At 46.3% G+C, this 21858-nt stretch overlaps 1 protein-coding gene across 1 annotated transcript in view; it reads right to left on the bottom strand.

The window, feature by feature from the left end:
* Window positions 1-271: 271 nt before the first annotated feature.
* Window positions 272-21858, bottom strand: part of TBATA (thymus, brain and testes associated) — a 136027-nt gene continuing 114440 nt past the window's right edge. Inside the window, exons 8-10 of the mRNA XM_029609296.1 lie at window positions 13004-13169; window positions 7946-7998; window positions 272-770 (exon numbers count right to left, since the gene is read on the bottom strand). Coding sequence (XP_029465156.1) covers window positions 694-770; window positions 7946-7998; window positions 13004-13169 — 296 coding nt within the window. The 3' untranslated portion in view covers window positions 272-693. The remainder of the gene's footprint in view (window positions 771-7945; window positions 7999-13003; window positions 13170-21858) is intronic.

The following is a 21858-nucleotide window of genomic DNA, read 5'->3' as shown; positions in this document are numbered from 1 at the left end:
GCCGCTGGACCCGCAGGTTATTTAAGTTATTGGGGGGGGGGTTCGGGAGGGTGGGGGATTTAATTTAAAGGGTCAGGGGTGGGTTTTAGGGGGTTTTAGTGTGCCGGCTCACGATTCTAACGATTTATAACGATAAATCGTTAGAATCTGTATTGTATTGTGTTCCATAACGGTTTAAGACGATATTAAAATTATCGGACGATAATTTTAATCGTCCTAAAACGATTCACATCCCTAATATAAAATGTATTTTCACTGACAATGGAAACTATTGAACTGGTTAAACATTACCTATTAATCGCAACTTAAGGGAGCTGAAGAATATTACTTGAAGTATAAAGGACACATCACTGATAACAGGCAAATGGTTAATGAATGAACAAGAATGTTTTTTTTCCAAACTAAATTTATGAAATTCAATACTGGTGCAGGTATGGAGAGGATGAGAGAGAGACAGAAGAAAAAACAGGAAATACAGGAGAAAAAAAGGAAAGGCAGACAGATGACATGGAGATAAAGAGATGATGAGAAAGGGATACCACTGCTATACATATTATACTTTGCAGTACTGTACATAGAGACTTTCCTCCAGCAATAGACCATTAGAAATGAAACAGGGATCATGGCAGAGCCAGAAGAACTGTAATATAAATCTGGAAATGTTTTCTCAGTATGAGACGGGTTGCCAAGTCGTTAGTGAGCAGAGCCCGGTTTGTCCATTTCGTCCTCCATGGGATGAATCTGGAGGACCTCTGCTGTACCAATGAGCTCTGAAAAACACAAAGCATTATGGGAATTTATGGGGGTAGTAGGACTGCACCATTTATAGCGGTTTGCACCACATTCAATATAGATTAAATCTGTTTCCATTTTACCAAACAATATGCAATTTAAAATACAATCTTTCTTTAAAAAATTATGAAAACCTTATTCTTGGTTTCCAAAATAATTCTAAGGCTTCCTTTTTGGGTTCCTTTCTTAACAGCTTGGTTGACTATCCCCTTGCCCTTTCTAATCATATCATTTAGTATCAGCATGCATATTTGTGAATAGCTATACCATGCTTGCAAACTAAGGGGGTCATTTTCTAACGCTTATCGCATGCGATAGCATGCGGCGGCGGAGTCGAGGTGGCGAGGGGAGGAGTCGGGGCGGCGAGGAGGCGGACTCGGCGGTGTCTTCGCTGGCGGCTATAAGGTATGCAACGTTATCATCGCCAGTAGCGTGCCCAATAGCACCACTTTCACGGTGGCGCTACTGGGTGAGAAAGCCGGCAGCGAAAACACCGCGATGGTGTGAAGGCTGCCGGCTTTCGCAGGCCTGCCCCCCTTCGCCTCCCCGCCCCCTGTTTTCGCCGGATTCACCATTCTGCGATAGAATGGTGAATCCATACCTAAGACTCCAGTGCAAGACTCTACTTATTGCCATACAGATTTAAGAGACTGTAGTTCAATATGTCCATCCTCAGCAGGAACATATATTTAGGACTAACAGCAAATGAGGGAAGTGTCCTAAATAAAACCGTGCATTGAGTTCTCCCTGATCGTGGCCTCGCTGATTTTAACCAATTTTCTATTAAACAAAGCTTCTGAAGCCTCCTATTTCTCTCATTTGTGAGTCATGATAAGACTGTAAGCTCCATGGAGCAGGGACTCTCTCCTATTGGGATCTATACAGTGCTGAGTATATCTTCTAACACCAGCGAAATAAGTAGCATAATAATAGTTCTGATCTCTGCAATTACTTTCATTACTTGCTTTTATTTTGTTTCCAGCATTCTCCCTAGGCACTAAATTCCCAACTCTTTGGGAGAAAGTATGACCTATGAAGAAAAAGAATTTGGCCACTGATTCTCTTTGTGGCCATGGGCAAGTCACTTTATCTCACAGTGTCTCTTGTTATTTAACTGCAATTGAGTAATAATATTAAATTCAGGTCAATTCACCCCAGCAGTTTGGCTTCCAGGAGCCAAGTAACAGATAACAATTAGGTTCTGCCAAACTACTTGCTTTCATAAAAGGAGACATTCATGCACAATTTGGGCTGTTTTCAGACTGCAGAAAATATTCACAGCAAACAGGAAGCAGAGTCCACCTATAATTTTATGGGTTATCATAAGGCTTGGGGATAACTGCATGGAACAGCATTTGCTACCCCTAAGAGAAACATGGGGTAACTTGCACAGCGAGGCAGATACTACCATAAGAAGCTTGGTGGGCAGACTGGATAGGCTATTTTGGTCCTTGTCTGCTATCATTTCTGTGTTACTGTGTTGCTTTTCCCAGTCTCCTTTCCTGCCCTCAAAGATCAGTTCACACTCCCCCTCCGCAGCCCCCAGATACATGGGTTTTACTCAGCTTCAAGAAACCTCTACCCAGAATCTTATTCCAACTCAGGGTTGCGGAGGGACTGGGTTTGATTCCTCACTCAAGGCTGGGGATGCTTAGAGGCAGAATTCACAATCCTGTTGAGGGTGACACCAAGTGGCTGTAGGTAGGGCCCATAACAAAAAATGTCACTGCCACACCTGGACTAAAGTATTTTGAGAAGGAATATAAAAAATAGAGATGTGCTTACCCTAATGTCGGTGTCATTTTGCCATATCACAACATGCAGCCAGCCTCGGGGCTGCCTGGTGCCATTTTCAATAAAAATCCAGTGAGAAAGAAGCATCTGGGAATTGCTCCTTCCCCATTTGGATTTTTTTAGATCAATGGATGGGGTACGATGAGTCTGTGGGGAGCTTGTAGGCAGACTTGAGGGCAGTGGCGTAGCCACGGGTGGGCCTGGGTGGGCAGGTGCCCACCCAACTTAGACCCAGGCCCACCCAACTGGCACCGGAACTGCAAGGCTGTCACGGGATCCCATCCCCGCGACAGCGAACAAGAGAACCCACGCCTCGCGCGCCATCACGGCACACATGGGGAAGCGCTGCTGCGGCCGTATGGCCAACCGGTCTTCCTGTTGGGAGGGGGGGGGAGCGGAAGCGCCGCGTGCAGCTTCCGCTTCCTCCCCCCAATGCAGGAAGATCAGCTGCCTCTCCTGCTGCCACCCGTTCTCCTGCTATCTTCGGGCATCAGGCCCGCCGAACTTCCTGTTTGGGGGAGCGGAAGCGCCGCGCACAGCTTCCGCTTTCTCCCCCAAAGCAGGAAGATCAGCTGCCTCTCCTGCTGCCACCGGCCTCCTGCTATCTTCGGGCGTCGGGCCCTATGGCCCGCCGATCTTCCTGCTTGGGGGGGGGGGGGGGGGGGAGGAAGCGGACGTTGTGCGCTGCGCTTCCGCTCCCCCCCCACGACAGGAAGTTCGGACGCCCGAAGATAGCAGGAGTCCAGTGGCAGCAGGAGAGGCAGCTGATCTTCCTGCTTTGGGGGAGAAAGCGGAAGCTGTGCACGTGCTTGAATGTGTATGTGTGGATGAGAATGGGAGTGTGTGTGGGTGAAAACTGGAGCCTGGGTGTGTATGTGGGTGAGAATGGAAGCTTGAATATGTGGGTGAATGGGAGCTCGAATGTGTGTATGTGTGGTTGAGAATGGGAGCCTGGGTTTGTGGGTGGGTGAGAATGGGAGCTTGAATGTGTGTATATATGGGTGAGAATGAGAGCCTGGGTTTGTGTGGGTGGGTGAGAATGGAAGCTTGAATGTGTGTATATATGGGTGAGAATGAGAGCCTGGGTTTGTGTGGGTGGGTGAGAATGGAAGCTTGAATATGTGGATAAGAATGGGTGCTTGAATGTGTGTATGTGTGGGTGAGAATAGTACCTTAAATGTGTATATGTATGGATGAGAATGGGAGCTTGAATATGTGTGGGTGAGACTGGGAGCATGGGTTTGTGGGTGAGAATGGGAATCTGGGTTTATGTGTGTGGGTGAGAATGGGTGCCTGGATGTGCGTCTGTGTGTGCATAAGAATATAAGCCTGGGGAGGGGTGAGAAAGTGAGAACTTGAATGTGAGCTTGTGGGGTGGGGGGGGGGGGGGGAGAGCATATGAGAGTGACAGCTTGAGTGTGTGAGAGGGAGTCTGTGAGAGAAAGCGTGTATGTGTGTGTGTGTGTGTGTGTGTGTGTGTGTGTGTGTGTGTGTGTGTGTGAGTGGAAGGGAAGAAGACAGTAATAGAAGAAAGACACTGAAAAGGAATTAGGAAATGATCTATAAGGGAAAAAATGGGAAAAAGAGACCAGGACCAACTGATTAGAAAAATACAAAGATCAGACAACAAAGGTAAAAATATATATCTGTATTTTGAGATGTTAGCAATTTAAATATAAGCAACACAACCGCTCTCTCAAAATTTATGGACAGGTAGGAGCCGTGTATAAAATCGTAATAATAAGAAGGCTAAAGTACCACAAATCACCGTGAATTATGTTTGTATCATTAAGTAAACCTCATACTTAGGCGTAGATGTGAATGCTATGCTGCATAATTTGGCATTATTTATCAGTAAAAAAACAACTAGTAGACCTGCATGCCTACAGCCCACCCATGTTAACCTTGTGCCCACCCAAAAAATCAATTCTGGCTACGCCACTGCTTGAGGGAGGCATTTTATTGTTCAATTTTTGTGGCACCAGGCCTGTTTTTCTTCAGACCCTGGCCCCTTGCTTTTCTCTAGTTTTTCTTTTCTTTAGTTTTGTGTTTTTTCATGTTTTTGGTTTTTTTTTTAGTTTAGTTTGTTTGTTTGATCACCTTTCTAATAGTAGATCAAAACGGTAGACAATAAAATCACATTTTGGTTTATTTTGTTTCAAATAAGTGAAAAGAAACAAACAAACCTAAAAACAAGACCAAATGAAAAAAAAAAATGTAAGTGCACATAACTATAGATTATTCATAAAAGAGTTTTTGCTTTAAATGTTTAACAGTATACATAAATTATAACATTCCAGGTTAGTTGAAACAATTTCCAGTTTCATAGCTATTAACTTTCGCTGATACCACTCAAGGGGGACATCATCGAGCAAAATACATTATGATATTTTCATGCAAAATGTCACTCAGCAGTGCTGTCTGTGCTGAATCAATGTTCTAAAAAGGTGAAATAAAATTCAAATTCCACCTGCCCCATGACTGTATGATTTTCTCCAGTTCTGGGGTGGGTTGATCAAATCTGTTGGCTCCCTTGGTGACCATGCGACCAGCTTATAAACTGTGATCTGGAAGCTGGTACTGTGTGCATCTAATGTAGATTGCTGGGAAGATTATTTCAATCAGTAACAAACTGCACTTTGGACCCTTTGCTCTGTTGATTTTTCAGAATTGAAGAATTCTCTGAACCTCCAGCTCATCTGAATGGAGGAAAATTGTTTAACCTCTGATGATTAATCAATGACTTGCTGCTTTTGTGTGAACGATGTGCGCATTGTTCTCTGCTCTGCACATTCACATCATCTTAAAGAAATTTCACCAATTTTGTGACTTTGGCAAAATGTTGTAATTGCAGTTTTAAAATTAAAGCAACACTTCAGTCTAGCCAACTCAGATACACTTGCAACGAGGAATTTATTGTACAGTTGGCAACGTATAGCACTATATACCTTTCGCAAATGAAAATAACTTTTTCAATTTTAAGTTATTTTTCATATAAACTAAGGACTATTACACATGAAGAACTTTGTATTCTTTCTAGGAGAGCTCTTGAACAAGCTGATCTGGTAGCTCATAGAAGTGCTGAGCACTGCCATGTGAAACACCTGGGTTTAATTCTTGGGCCAGATGGAGTTGAGGATGCTGTATAAGCAATACTTACAGCCCCTGGGGCAATGGAGTCCAAGCCATTGGGCAATGGTGGCACCTAATGGCCTTGCAGGATTCTGGAAGGATCCTTGATGCATTGTCCCCAGTTGAGGACTGTTACTGACAATGCTTGGGCTAAGTGATTTGGGAAGGGATATAAAGTAAGTGAAAAACACTCCTGGGTATATCACCAGATCTCAGCCCTGGTTCCAGCTGAGCTCGCAGGAATATACTGAGGCCAAAAGAGTTTTCTAACACCTTAAAATTTATTTTAGCATCTCCGGGAAGTCATTTCAATCTTGCCAAATTTTGTTCCATTCACACCAAAGTGCTATTTCAAAACGTATTTCTCTACACTGAATAATTTTTCTATTTTATTAAAAGGATGTAAGACAAAATGATACATCTTCTTTATTTTGTATAGACAGGTGAGGGATTTCACTACTGTACAGTCCTCATTTAACCTCCTTGCAGTTTTGTCTAGGGAATTTAGTGCATGTGAAAGGTGCCAGATCAAAGGCACTGGAAAGCAAAGTCCTCCACTTATCTACATTATGGGCAGTGGAAGCTTCTCCCCACTGCACTGCCAATATGTCTCTGTGCTACTAGGAGGTCCATCAAGGGATGAGAAGGAAATTCATCTCCATACCTAATGAATCTTTGGTCTCTCCTGAGAAGGTCAATACTTGGGCCAAGTAGAAGAAAACTGGGGTTTTGTGATCTTGTCTGACTGAAAACACCTAACCATTTCATAGAGGTCACCAAAATATTTCCAGAAAGTAACAACTTTCGTTCACTACCATCTTCAGCAAACGTTTCATCAGTAAGGTAAAGGTAAAAGCTTCTTGCAAAATTATTTTCAAACCAATGTAAACTTTGTTGCAACATGATTAAAGTCAATTTATTTTACAGTTTAAAATCCAGTTTCAAACTTGTTGGAAAAGAAAGTGAAAAGGACTGTAGTGGGGCTACATTTTTTAGGGATGGATCTCTTGTTCTGATATCTGTCTGTGGGTGCATGGTGATAACGCAGAGCATACCAAATTCTACCCTGCCCACCGACTCTCCAGAGCAGTGTATGCCAGCTGCTCTCATTGTGTTCAGTTACCTGGCTACAGCTGTGGGACTAAAACCAGTGCCCTGCTGATCTGCCTCAATGCTTGGGCCTATCCTCAGGCTTCAGGACTGAAAAAGTTGATGCTTCCTTCGGCAACTCCTTGCCTCCAGCAGTCAGTGCAACACAATGATCCTTGTGCTTCCGTGGTGCCTTTTGGCACCAGTTTGATGGACCCAGACTTTTTCTTCATAGACAAGGTGAACGAGGAGTTTCATCTTTCAGATCCTGACAGCTTTCAGTGATATCAATGTGTAGATGCTACAGTGGGACACATCATGACCCTCATCCAGACACTTGTAGCAGGTCTTATGATGATTGATTATGGCACCAGCTTGAACCCACTAATCCTCTCCTTTGCCAAAATTGATAACACAAAATCAAAAGAGCAAAACTTTCATTCCTGAGGATGACCTGAAAATAGGGAAACCGTGACCAGAGGCCTGATAGGAGCCATTGTCTCAACAGGCTTACTAACAGGAAGAATGAAAAAGAAAGGAAACTTTCCAGTACCAAATAACTTAAATATTTCAAGAGAAGGGAAGGGATCAACACTAAGGTACACTGAAAATAAAACCAGAAATTTTGAAAATTTCAAGAAACTTGCTTTGGTGAGCCAACGTAGTAAAATAAAAACAAAAAAAAAAACACAGCGGCAGGCAAAAATACATCCATTGCTCTCAGTGGGAAAAAAAACAGACTCAGACGCACTGCGAAAGCATGGGAACACAGAAACTGCCATTCATGCGCAATTTCCCAGAAAGCTCTGGAAATGCTTCTGTCAAGCCAAGTAGCAATGACATCTTCCACATATGTGACTACAGTGAACTGCTAGTCTCCAAAGAATGATTAAGAGGGAGAGCTTTCCAAATCTGTCAACCACTAATTCTAGAGTATATGGGGTCTACAGAATTGTAACAGGAAAAGAAATTGTGCATACCAGATGGACTTTCTGCTTTTATCTGCTATCATAATTAATGTTTCTATGTTTCAATTATCAGCTGAATATGCTAAAAAGAATATGTGATAGCTCTGCCTCTTTGATAGCTGGCAGAAGGCAAATTGATACCATTTTATTCTTTTTAGAAGGCTTTTTACCTGGTTTCTCATCTTCTGGTATGGGTTCTTGTTTCTGTCTTTGTTGCAACTTGCTGTAAATAGAAAATTGAGACAATGAGGGGTTTTATTTCAAAAGTTGCATACAGCAGAGGCTCAAGCACATGGTCAAAATATCACACTTATCCACACTGCAATTTTAGCGGACTTTGCTTTATACGCTTTTTATGTATAACTGTGGTAAAAGTACAGCATCTCCGATTTTCAGAGATCACCAGAATTAGAATGAACACTTTGTATTGAATGAAGTCTACAGTGAGTGTGGATTTGTATCACTGAAGACTGCAGGTATTTAAGAGCATATCAATAGATTTGATGCATTCTGCCAGTCTAGAAATCCTGAAAGAAGACACCAAGAGGATACTATGTAATTACCAAGAAGACACCAAGAGGATACTATGTAATTACTCTAATAAGTGTCAAGAAACATCTAGCCAGTTCATTCTAAAGATATAACCAAACAAGGAAAGTGAGGGCTCTATACCAGGAGACTAAAGGACAGAGTACAGGAGATTTAAAAAGGTGTGGTCTAATGGTTATAGGATTTACTAAAAGCCAGGGAAAGTGGAGTCTCCCTTCTCTCAACTATTTTATCCCTCTTTTCTTCCTCACTCCCTCTCCCTCGGGCCGATTCAGTAAAGTCAGCGGGAGAGCGGACGAACGCCCGCTCTCCCGGTACGCGCACAGGCCACTCGCCTGTGCGCGCGATACAGTATTTAAATTAGGTGGTGCTCTGTGATTTTGATCTTCAGAATAGTTTCCAATATTTTTCCCGTCACTGAAGTCAGGCTCACTGGTCTATAGTTTCCCCGATTGCCCCTGGAGCCCTTTTTAAATATTGGGGTTACATTGGCCAGTCAGTCATATTTTATTGCATGATTTACCAGAACAGACTTGAATAAAATAATGTGGTTGCCAGGTTAATCCACTTACTAACATAAAGTCAACCAACAAATTGCCAGTAGCATATTTTGATTGGAAAACCAGCATACAGTATATCTGTGACAACTGCACTGGCCTTACATACGGGCCGATTCAGTAAAGTCCGCGGGAGAGCGGACGAATGCCTCAAAAGGAGGCGCTAAGGACACTAGCGCGTCCCTAGTGCCTCCTTTTGACCCGGAGCGGCGGCTGTCAGCGGGTTTGACAGCCGACGCTCAATTTTGCCGGCGTCGGTTCTCGAGCCCGCTGACAGCCACGGGTTCGGAAACCGGACGCTGGCAAAATTGAGCATCTGGTTTTCGGCCCGACAGCCGCCGGCCCATTTAAAATTTTTTTTTCTTTTTTTTTTTTAACTTTTTTACTCTTTGGGACCTCCGACTTAATATCGCCATGATATTAAGTTGGAGGGTGCACAGAAAAGCAGTTTTTACTGCTTTTCTGTGCACTTTCCCGGTGCCGACAGAAACTAGTGCCTACCTTTGGGTAGGCGCTAATTTCTTAAAGTAAAATGTGCGGCTTGGCCGCACATTTTACTTACCGTATCGCTCGGATATACCTAATAGGGCCGTTAACATGCATTTGCATGTTGAGGGCGCTATTAGGTGCTGCGGGTTGGATGCGCGTTTTCCTCCCCTTACTGAATAAGTGGTAAGGGAAAACACGCGTCCAAAGGCAGGTTAACAGTGTGCTCTGTCGGAGCGCACTGTACTGTATCAGCCTGCCTGTTAGGGTTGCCACCTGAACAGTTTTGGTTTTGTCCCAATGCACACATGAATTTCAGATTTTCCCATTGGTTTCTCTAAGAAAATTAGAAATGCCAATTTCTGTACGCAATGGGACACATCCTGGAGTGTATTAGCCTGTTGGGTTGACCTGGGGTAAGTTAGCAACCCTTCTCCAGCTTCCTTCATGTCTCGTCTGCAAGCCTGTTTACTGGTAGATTTTAAAACTCCTAATCGTGCCAAAACCGGGAGATATGCGTGTGACTTGGCCCGGCGCATGCCGCGAAGATTTAAAAACCCGCAAGGATATGCACATATTGTTATGTTATGGGACCGCTAGGAGTGATCCCATCTTGAGGGGAATGTGTGCCCTTGGGCCTCGGCACGGCCCCAGACAAATCCAAGACAGCACTAAGGGTTGGCGAGGCGTGTCCCAGCATGGGCGAAGACAAAGTCTGACCCTCTGCTGGACCTGCATGCTTCTGGAAGCCAACAACATTATGTTGGTTAGTGAACAGTCCTCCGACCGTTCCCAGCCCTTTTGGACCTGCCGCTAGGTATCAGCAAGAAGCAGCGGGCCGGACTTAGGATGAGGGCAGACGGAGGCCTTGTGACACAGAAAACTCGAGATGAGATGAGAAGACTCTGGATGTGCACCAGGAACTTGGAAGACTCTAGATGAGACGAGGAACTTGGAAGAGTCTTGGACGAGACAAGAAGCTGGGAAGGTTCAGACATTGGCACTGTCTCTCAGGGCGCCCTACACAGCCCACCGACACTGGCGGACCCAATGGGCCAGTCGCAGACCACCCTGTCCCACTGCGCGCCCTACACAACCTGAAGAGGTGTTGCGTCCGTCAGTTCCCGATGCCCTCCTCCTACGCTCCTTACCTCATTAGCGCCTCCCTCTTCGCCCTCAGGAGGACTAGCTGCTGCGAACCACCATGGCTCCTGTGAATCTAAGGGCGCACGTGCGGCGCAGCCTCGACAAAAGTACCGGCGATGGCGCGAACTTCAGGGGCATCCCCCGAAGATGACATCACCCGCAACTGAGATAAGAGGACTCGCCATTTGGTAACACAGTGAGTTAGCAAAGGTTTACCTACGGACGGTTTCCGACCTAAGCTACTCTGCATCCAGACTTACCAGAGGTACCCACTCCTCGGGGCCCTCGCTCTCTTTCTTATTTTGCAGGTTACTTACGGAACCGGTACTCGCTCTTCGAGGGCATTGTCCTGGACTGCCTACTGATACTTCTGCCACATACTTGCTACATCTGGGAGTCTTCACCATCCCCTCAGAGCCTTCCCTAGAACCAGGTACTCACTCCTCGAGGGCCTATACCTTCCAGCACCTTGGAATCCTGAGACCATTGTGTGAGTGCTACCATCAGGTTTGATAATTGTACTCTGCTTGCCTGCCTACTCACTATATCTTCAGTGTCTCTACAGCTCCGCTTCCAGGGATCGCAGTTCCAGTATCAGAGGGACTTCAGCCCTGCCGGGCATATCAACTCACTACTGCCACCTCTGGTGGTTCCACTTCCAGTCTAATAAATAACTATCTGTGTTTGTCTCATATTCCAGCCTAGCCAGTGGTCCTTCTCAGGATCTCCTCCTGGGGGCGCTGTCATTTGCCATCGGCCCAGGGATTCACCAATTCTACTAAGTGGTTATTTCTTACACTACGAGCGGTATCATACAGACTGCCACTCTGTGGGAGCCAACCCACTACAGACCATTAGCTCCGCCTACAGAGTACTATAAACTGCTAGCTCCTCCCCTTGGAAGAGCAGCACAGAACAAGAAGCTGGTCATGGACCACGCAGAGAGCAGATCAAGTGCAGGAAGGGAATCCAGCTGAGACGAAACTCCAATGACAAGGCCAGGTGTCATCTGGAGAACCACAGGAGCTGGAGGGTCAAGAGGACTCGAAAGCACAAGAAGGGATTCCAGCTGGGACGAGACTCCAATGACGAAGCAAGGTGTCATCCGGAGAACCACAGGAGCTGGAGGGTCAAGAGGACTCGGAAACACAGGAAGAGGATCCAGCTGAGACGAGACTCCAATGACGAGGCAAGGTGTCATCTGGAGAACCACAAGAGCTAGAGGATCTGGAGGACTCGAAACAGGCGAAGGAGGAGCGAAACCTCGGAACATCAGGAAGTGAAACATCAGGAAGCCTGGACTAGGAACCTTGGAACATGAAGACATGAAATATCAGGAAACCACAGGAAGCAATGAAGACTCAGGAAGCAAGACGAGACATGGAGCTCCAACGAAGACCTGACGGAGCGCTGGAAGACGAGACTTCCAGGGACAAGTAACTCCAATGCAAGGCAAGGCAGAAGTTTTGGAGAAGCCCTTTTATAGGGCTGAGACAGGAAACAGTCATCAGGTGGGGCCCAGGGCATATCCGGCTGTTGGCCCTTTAAATCTTGTGAAGAGACGCCGCCCATGCCCTAGGAACGGGAAGCAGGAAGTTGTGCAGGACCATGGCCAGCGGCCAGCGGCCGAGGAACAGGCCCAGCGTTGTCAGCAGCTCTCAAGCCGTAGAGGGCAAACTGAGGAGCAGCTCCAGCTGCAAGGAAGACCGGGGACTGCGGCCTCCAGGCTGCGGGGCAGCATAGAGAAGGAAAGAGGCTGCCCAAGAGGGCAGAATCACAAAACGTATCTCCCGCTATATACACTAATCACATATATCCAAAAATAGGCAGGGCATTGACAGCGTCTAGGTGGGTCATGGGTAGGCAGAATCTGTAAAATGAAGTCAGCACATAAGTATTTACACACACAAGTGTGCGCCATGGTCCCCTACTGCGTAACTTTACTTCTGCTATGGATGGCGTGTAAATCATGTAACAAAAAAACCTAGGCTAGTCAGCGGGGTTTTAAGGGTTGGGGCTAATAGGGTAAAAGGGAGGCAAGTTAGCTAGGGGGTTTAGGAAGTCCTCAACTTTATGAGGTAAACTGGGAATGAACTGGAGGAACAGGTAATTGGATCGGCATTCATATCTACTAAAATTCCCCCCCACTTACACGCTCGAGTTGCCATTTGTGCGCAGATGCATAACACGTGTGCAAATGTTATAAAATCGCCGCAATCATGTACACTTGCCAGCAAACACACACACATGTGCATCCTTGCTTGGGTTTAGTTACTAAGACTAATGTAGAATTTGTCAGTTATGGAAATTTTGCCAAATTCCATGAAGCCAATAAATACCAGGATGACTTAATTAAGGAGAGTGGGTACTAGTGATGACCTCTCTGATTGGGAGAACATATTTGTGGCACCAGTTATGCAACTCAAGATGATCAGATTCTATTAAAGATCATAAAACATTAGAAGACAAGTGGAAGACAAGGCAAGCTACCTGTTTAGATTGTTCTTCCCAAGAGACTGATCTCTGTAAGACAGGCCTTGTGCATTCTGGGACATCTGAGAGAAAAGTCTTTCTTCTATATAATTGTTTGGTAGGTGAGACTCAAACTGCATGTTGGCAACTGCAGTCTGGATCATCCCCATGACATAATCCTTCTCTGTGAACAAAGGCAAATAATACAATCATAATTGTAAATCATTCATGAATAATGAAACAATCGGATCCTTTAACTAGGTTAAGCTATTTGGATTTCAGTAAGGCCTTTGACAAGGCTCTGCACAGAAGACTTATAAATAAATTATGCGCCCTTGGAATGGTTCCTAGAGTGACTGACAGGGTTAGAAACTGGCTGAGTGGGAGGTGACATAGGGTAGTGGTTAATGGAGTTTACTCAGAGGAGGAGGAGGGCATTATTAGTGGTGTGCCTCAGGGATTGGACCTTGGACCGGTTCTTTTCAAAATTTTGTGAGCAACACAACAGAAGGATTCTCGGGAAAGGTTTGTATTTTTGCCGATGATTCCAAAATCATGAGGAAGGATCTAGTGAAGGTCGAGGAATAGTCTAAGGTCTAGCAGCTAAGACTTAATGCTAAAAAGTGCAGAGTAATGCATTTAGGTTGCAAAAACCCAAGGAAAAAGCATAATATTGGAGGTGAAATTCTTCTAAGCACAAATGCTATACCATGTGCGCAAAAAACGTGCGCACATTCCCTCTTTTGGGCACTCGATGTAATACTCAAATGAGCTGGTGCACTACAAGGGGCGTGCAATGGATAAATTGAACATCTCTAATGCATCCCTGGCATCAAGCGCCCAGGAAAAGTGGCTGTGCACTGGTAAGGAAAACAGACATTCAATTTTCTGAGTGACAATTTTCCTAACTAGGGCACAGCCACCTCCTTTTCATTGTGAATTCTAAAGCAAAATTAATTGGACAGAACGGCAGACTGTATGGGCCATATGGTCTTTTTCTGCCATTGTGTTTCTATGTTTCTTAATCTAATTTATCTCCCAACTTTCCAGCTACTGCTCAACATGGGTTACAATAAAAAAAACCAAAAAACATAAAACAATACAATGATATAAAAGCAAACTATATATTTCGCTTTAGACCCCCCCCCCCCATACTCACTCATCTCCCCTCAACACATTCCTCACAGACATAAACCCTTTCCACATGCCTCTACCCACACCCCACACACAGCCCCTCACACCTACTCACCAAACACATGCACCACACCTTTCACATACCTCCCCCAAACACACCCTCACATGTACCCACCACCTTATACAATCACACACACCATCCCACACATTCCTACATCCCAACACACACACATATCTGCTCTCATCTCATCCACATCCACCGAGACAAATAAATGATGCAGCTTCTCAACTCACTTCCCGCTCCACACACCCTCATACATCACTTGCCCCAACATACAACTCCTCCACACACATCCAACTTACACAAAATCCCTATCCATAAACACCCCTGCACAGACACTCCTTAAAAACCCACATCTGCTACCTACAAACATACAACCATACCCCTAAAAAACACATCTGATAACCTCCATACACACACACACAAGCCTTCCCACTCACACGATCCCAGCCACCCTAAAACACATACCCCTAACACATCAATTTCACCCACCAACACACACCAACACTACACACAGCCCTAAATCTACCACATACACACCTTCACAACCCATGACCCCATTCACATATCACTGCCCCCACACACATCCCCACCCAGGCCCCATATAACCCCCCTCATACACCCACACCCTTCTTTCCCCCCAAACATACCTCCATCACAAACCTCCCCACACCCGCCCTTTCTTTAAATTTATGTTGGAAATCATTCTCAAAGTCAAACCTCTGCATGCTTTGCCTACTTGTTTCTCTTATAAAACATGTGTGTAAGGCCAAAGAATATTTTGTATTAAAAAAAACCAAAAACCACCCAACCCTTCAAATTTACTGTATTACAATCCCCCCACCATCCTGATTCCTCCCCAAGACTTACTAAAAGCCCTGGTGGTCCAGTGGGGTCCCACGAGCGATCTCTCTCTCCGGGACGTCGGGCCTGCTACGAATCAAAATGGCGCCAATGGCCCTTTGCCCTTACGATGTCACAGGGGCCGACCAATGGCACCGGTAGCCCCTGTGACATAGTAAGGGCAAAGGCTATCGGCGCCATTTTGAATACTGGCAGCCAACGGCGCAAGTGCAGGAGATCATTCCAGGACCCCCGCTGGACCACCAGGGACCTGTCGGCTGCCAGTATTCAAAATGGTGCTGATAGCTTTTGCCCTTACTATGTCACAGGGGCTACTGGTGCCATTGGTCGGCCCCTGTCACATGGTAGGAGCACAAGATGGCGCCGGACATCCATTGCTCCTACCATGTGACAGGGGACGACCAATGGCACCGGTAGCCCCTGTGACATCGTAAGGGCAAAGGGCCATCGGCGCCATTTTGATTTGTAGCGGGCCCAACAGCCCGATGGCCCGGAGGGAGAGATCGCTCGCGGGACCCCGCTGGACCACCAGGGCTTTTAGTAAGTCTTGGGGAGGAATCGGGATGGTGGGGGGATTGTAATACAGTAAATTTGAAGGGTTGGGGTGGGGTTTTTTTTCCAATTTGGATTTTTTTTTTTTATTCGTTTTTCCGGGTTCGGGTTTCAGCTTAGTTTTTACCTGAAAACGATCCGTGGGAAAACTCGTTTTCCCACGAAGCGCCCAAACTGAAACCCGACCCGACCCATAACAACTAAACCCATCTCTAATTCAGAGGGGTATTGTTAAGTGCCTGAATGAAGGGATGCATATAGGAATACGGCAACCTGCAAAGTGCAAGGTTTTAAATGTTCCCTGTTGCACAGTCAAGTCATTTTTCTCATTTCTGAAGTAATGTATAGGATCCACCTGCCATTCCAAACTCTTTTTTCCTCAGGTTCTCCTTTGTTAGTTCTCTGCCTGTAGAATCCTAATTTAGCAGTCACTGTGTAGAATTTTATGAAAGGAAACAATATTGTTTGTCCCAGAGCAGAGATGCTGCTAGACACATTAATGATTTAGGATCCTCTCTAAAGATCCATGATGGGGGAAGGGTTTTTTGGGCAGGGTGGGGGAGAGAGTCCTCCTTTAAATATTTGCAGAGTGGGAAATATCTGAAGATATGCCCTGATCAAAAGGAGTTTGGCAGTCCATAACACTCAGCCGAGTGACTGCCCCAGAGGATGCTGGATAGCACTAATGAAAAAATCTGGGTCACTGTTTTCAAAAGATTTTCTAAACATAGGTCTGCATAAATAGACTTGGTTCATAAAGCAAATATTCTGCATATGGTGAATTTTAACAAATTTCACAAGTTACAAATATGTGCAAACGTAAGGGTCTCTATACTAAATGGCGGTAGCGTTATTACACTCACTATTTGCATGTATGTAGGAATTACTACGAAAGAGGGGGCTGAATCAGGGTGAGTGCACCAGGCTCTGCTCTGCAAGGTCCTAGGCTGCCACAGTAGCCCATTCCCTACATCACTTCCTATTACTGAGCACCATTGGGCCAGGAGTTGCAGCGGCCAATGAGATGATGGTGGAAACATCAAACACAGTGACAGACAATACTGAAAAGCCCCCCTCTCTCACTTCTCTTTAACCTCTGGAGAGGGACTACCAGTCCCCCAATCTTTTTGGGTAGGTACTTGCTCCAGTCAAATCACCTGGGACCCCAGGATCTGCTTCCCTGATAGTAATGATAATGTGCATGTAAACAACTTACAAAAAAAATGCAAATGATCTGATTAGGTATTAATGCGGAATAGTATGAGACAATGAAGTCCATATAATGCTATAATTCATTATTTATTTATTTAAAAACTTTTATATACCGTCGTTTAGTGATATACCATCACAACGGTTTACAAATAGGCACATAAATAAGTTCAGAATGGATTTAATTTTAACCAGAGGGTGCCGCAGTTGTTCGGATACATGATTCAATATTATAAGCTATATGTAAAGTGTATTAAAATTCCCTTTATGGGCTAACCGTAGATGCGGTATACTGTAATTCTTTAAATTAATACTTAAGTGTGATAAAATAAAAAAAAAAACACACATATGTTCTCAGGTGACTTTTGCTTGTGCGTATAAGTCCTTTTCTTGTTTCTTAGTATTACCTATTTCCCATTCTCACTTTGAAAGGCCTTTTTGAAAAGCCATGTTTTTAAGCTTTTTTTGAAGAGTTTTTGCTCCTTCGTTAGTCTTATTTCGGGTGGCATTGAGTTCCATAATATAGGGCCGGCTAATGACAGTGCTCTCTCCCTTACTTGTGTCAGTTTAGCTGTCTTTACGGAGGGTATGGTGGTTAGTAAGGCTTTATTTGCTGATCTGAGATTTCTTTGGGGAACATGCAGTCTTAATGCAGTGTTTAACCAATCAGTATTTTCTTCATTAATTATCTTGTGGATTGTGCAAAGTGTTTTAAATTGCACTCTTTGTTCGATTGGCAGCCAGTGTAATTCGGCAAGAGTTTGCCGAATAATGTTATGCCGAGTAATAATAATAATAATGTTGCCGAGTAATGAATAATGTTAACTACACCACATTCTGAAACATTAATTAGCTATTTAAGGTCCAAACCTCCTCCACCTCTAAGCACCAATGGCCCACTACAACTTTTCATCCCGAAACATTAAGCAGGCCATCTGAGCTTTATCCATCTTCTCACCACGCACTCTCTGAACACCAATGGATCTTTCTCCCATCCCACCCCAAAATATTAAACAGGCCATCTGGGCATGAACCACCCAAGTCCACCACTACAAGAACAGGCTTAGAGCCTGTTCTCCCACCCCTGCCCCCTCTACAGAATTAAATATGCCTTTCAGGCCTGAACCCCTTAATTCCCTCCTCCCCCTCACAACCAAATGGGCTTTTCTGTGTTGCGAGTCGCAGAGGCGTGGTCGCTTCTCAAAGGGTATTGTGAGCCCTTGGACCACAAGATGGCTCAGCGAGGAGCCCCAAGACACATACCGTGGGAGGTGAGAGAATACCAGCAAGGGCAGGGCAGGAACAAGGCTGGACTGAAGACAAGGCAAGGAACAGCTGGAACAGGAGCAAGGCAGGCTCAGCCCTCCATTGGACCTACACACACCAGTGAGACCCAGCAAAGGAATGCTGGTCTCGGGTGTAGCCCTCCAGCCACTCAATAGCCCTTCCGGACCTGCCGCTTGGGAATGAGTGCGTGAGGCCAGACGGAGGCTGAGGACAGGAACAAGAAGACTCAAAGACTCAGGATATTCAAAAGACTCATACGTAGACTCAGACATAGACTCGGAGGACTAAGACAAGGGTTCAAGTTACTCAGAAGACTCAGACAAAGATTCAGGTTGCTTGGAGGTCTCAGGCAAGGGTTCAGAATTCAGGAAAAAGTATTGGGTAAGTGCTACATCACAGCGCACCCTACACAGCCACCCATGGCTGGTCGCGGACCACGCCGAAGGTGAAGCAGAGTCCAGACGAAGAGGTGGAACTTTGAAGCTAGGACATGACGAAGATTCAGGAGAGGCCTGCACATTCCCTACACAGCCGCCGGTGGCTGGTCGCGGACCACGCTGAAGCGGAGCAGGTTCTGGAAGAGTCTTAGGCATGGACGGACGCAAGCACAAGGAACTCCGAAGACCAGGATAGGATTCAAGACTCAGGATTCAGAAGCTGGCATTAAAAAGAGGAGTCTTCCGGAGGCTTGTGCTGCAGATGAGAAGATAGGCCTTGTACCACAAGACGCCTTACACAGCCCCCCATGGGCTGGTCATGGACAACGACGGTGGCACGCCAGGAAAGGTGAACAGATGAGGGACATGGGGACTGGATGAAGAGCTGAAGATGAGACAGACGGAGTCAGGAGAGGAACATCGGACATCAGGAACATGGAACATGGTACCTCTGGACACGGAACAGGACATCATGAGCACTGGACATCTGGAAACATCAGGAACATGAAACTGGCAACAAGGGAGCTCTGAAGAGGGACGAGACCAGTAACATCAAGGTGAAGACGTTCAGGAACACGAAGAACATGGAACGAAGATCCATCAAGGCACTGGAAGACCACGGAGGACCTGGACTGAGAAGAAGACCACAGACCACTGTGCATACCAGATCCAAAGGCCCAGAAGGAATGAAGCAGAGCCCTTTTAAAGGGCTGATCCAGGCAAGGATGGATGACATCATCTTTTGGGGCCAAATGCTTTTCCTGCCACTGGCCCTTTAAATATGAAAAGGAGGCATGCGCTCGCGCCTAGAGAAAGCAAGGAGGATGGAGAAAGTCGGCAGCCATGGCAGGGCTGCGAAGAGAATGAGGATGGCAGCTTCCCTGCCACTAAGTAGTGTCAGCAGCGGCACCCCCTGACACAAGGATGAAGGAGACAAGCAGTGGCGGCTCCCTGCCACTTGAGAGTGGAATTAGCAGCAGCGGCAGTGGCTACAGGGCCACATAGGAGGGGAGACCTCGGGTGGCAGCTCCGTGCCACGGAGGCAGCACGGTCCGGGAGCGGCCTATGCCGCAAGAAGGAACCTTGCAACGTCAGCCGGCATGTCGGGTAAGTGGAGAGCCTGCTCATGGGATGGGGTCCACGGGCAGGATCGTAACAGCACCCCCTCCTCAAAGCCCCCTCTTCAGCCTCCTTTCAACGACTGAAGAAGAAGACATACCTCTTATGCCTGCTGGGGAACCTGAGGGTCCAAAGAGATCTTCAAGATGCTTGGAAGGAGCTGAAGCAATGAAGTGTTTGGAACATACTGAAGACAAGACACAGACACAAGGAACTTAGGAGAAGGGCATGACCCAAGTTAAACGGGAGGTACAGATGAATGGTAACATCTTGGAGTAAAGTCCGGTTCTTGGTTCTAATTAGTCAGAACAGAAGTGGAAAGCACACAAGCACCATCTTCATGGTGGTAGCAATGGTGAAGACAGATTAGGCATCAAGCTTTATTCTTTAGATGCGAGGATGGTACACCAGGAGAGTGAGTAGATGAACTTGCAAGTACCACTAGCTCTTGGGTAGGCACTGGTACAAGGAGGACCCGGTGTAACAAGGAAATCCAATGAACATTGCGCCGAAGATGAAAAGCCGATCGTGAAGGCATGTTACCCCTTTTGATGATAACTAATACAAGACTGAGATAGGTTAATGAAAGGAAGCTCAGGGTTATTGATTCCAAGCTTTTGCAAGGCGACTTGCCATGTTGAAGTCATGGAGGTGAAGCACAGCAAGGTGACGTCTCAGAAGAATTGGAGTTGAATCCAGGGGTGGAATCACCACTTGCACAACCAGAGACAAGGTCTTGACTGTAGATGGTCCCAGGGCAAGCACCAGGACAGAGCAAGCAGGGACTGAATTGGAAATGGCAAGACGGAGCCAGGTCTAGGGTGCAAGTGCCTCCTGCAGGTCGTTCAAACCCAAGGACTTAGAGTAGCTGTGGAATATGCTTTAATGGAACATACTCCCTAAAGCTCGATGATATTTGGCGATGAAGGTGGAGTTGGTACTGGATGTGGAAACCTGGGAGCAGGCAACTCCTGCAGGTCATATGGAACCCAGGAAGATGAGCCAACATCGCAGTGGAAAGAATGGAGATGGTCCCTGGAACAATGGCAGGTGCCTCCTGCAGGTCGAGAGGGTTCCAGGACCAGACTGGACGGAGAAGATCTGGATGTAGGCGTCTCCTGCAGGTCGTGGGATCCAGACAACTGAAGAGGAGGAACAAGCAACAAAAGAAAAAAAATTCAGCTAGAACCAAAGTATCAAATGTCCAGGAAACTGGGAGCAAAGATTCTGGGCAAAGAACAGGTTCAGAAGTGTCCAGGAACTCGAAGCAAAACATTCTGGGCAAAAACAAGGCTATCAAAAAGTGTCCAGTAACTTGAGCCCATCACAGGCACAGCTCATCGAGCTCATGGCCGTTGGATCCTGTTGCGAGTCGCAGAGGCGTGGTCACTTCTCAAGGGGGATTGTGAGCCCTTGGACTATGGAATGGCTCAGGGAGGAGCCCCATGATGCACACCATGGGAGGTGAGAGAGTACCAGCATGGGCAGGGCAGGAACAAGGCTGGACTGAAGACAAGGCAAGGAACAACTGGAACAGTAGCAAGGCAGGCTCAGCCCTCCACTGGACCTACATTCACCAGTGAGACCCAGCAAAGGAATGCTGGTCTCGGGTGTAGCCCTCCAGCAACTCGATAGCCTTTCCAGACGCATTGCTTGGGAACAACGAGTGTGTGAGGCCAGACGGAGGCTGAGGGCAGGAACAAGACGACTCAAGAAGACTCAGGATATTCAGAAGACTCAGACGCAGATCCAGACGTAGACTCGAGGGACTCAAACAAAGATTCAGGTTACTCAGAAGACATAGACAAAGATTTGGGTTGCTTGGAGGTTTAAGGCAAGGGTTCAGGATTCAGGAGAAAGTACTGGGTGAGTGTTGCATCATGGCGCACCCTACATAGCCGCACATGGCTGGTCGCAGACCACGCCAAAGGCAAAGCAGACTCCAGACGAAGCAGTGGAACTTTGAAGCCAGGACATGATGAAGATTCAGGAGAGGCCTGCACCGGGGCATGCCCTACACAGCCGCCGGTGGCTGGTTGCGGACCATGCTGAAGTGGAGCAGGTTCTGGCAGAGTCTTAAGCATGGACGGAAGCAGGCACAAGGAACTCCGAAGACCAGGATGGGATTCAAGGCTCAGGATTCAAGACTCAGGTTTAAGAAGCTGGCATTAAAAGCAGGAGTCTTCCAGAGGCTTGTGCTGCAGACGAGA

The sequence above is a fragment of the Rhinatrema bivittatum genome, chromosome 7, assembly GCF_901001135.1.
Source record: "Rhinatrema bivittatum chromosome 7, aRhiBiv1.1, whole genome shotgun sequence".
Classification (NCBI taxonomy): Eukaryota; Metazoa; Chordata; class Amphibia; order Gymnophiona; family Rhinatrematidae; genus Rhinatrema; species Rhinatrema bivittatum.
The sequence above is the reverse complement of the archived record's forward strand: the minus strand, read 5'-3'. Positions and strand labels throughout refer to the sequence as shown.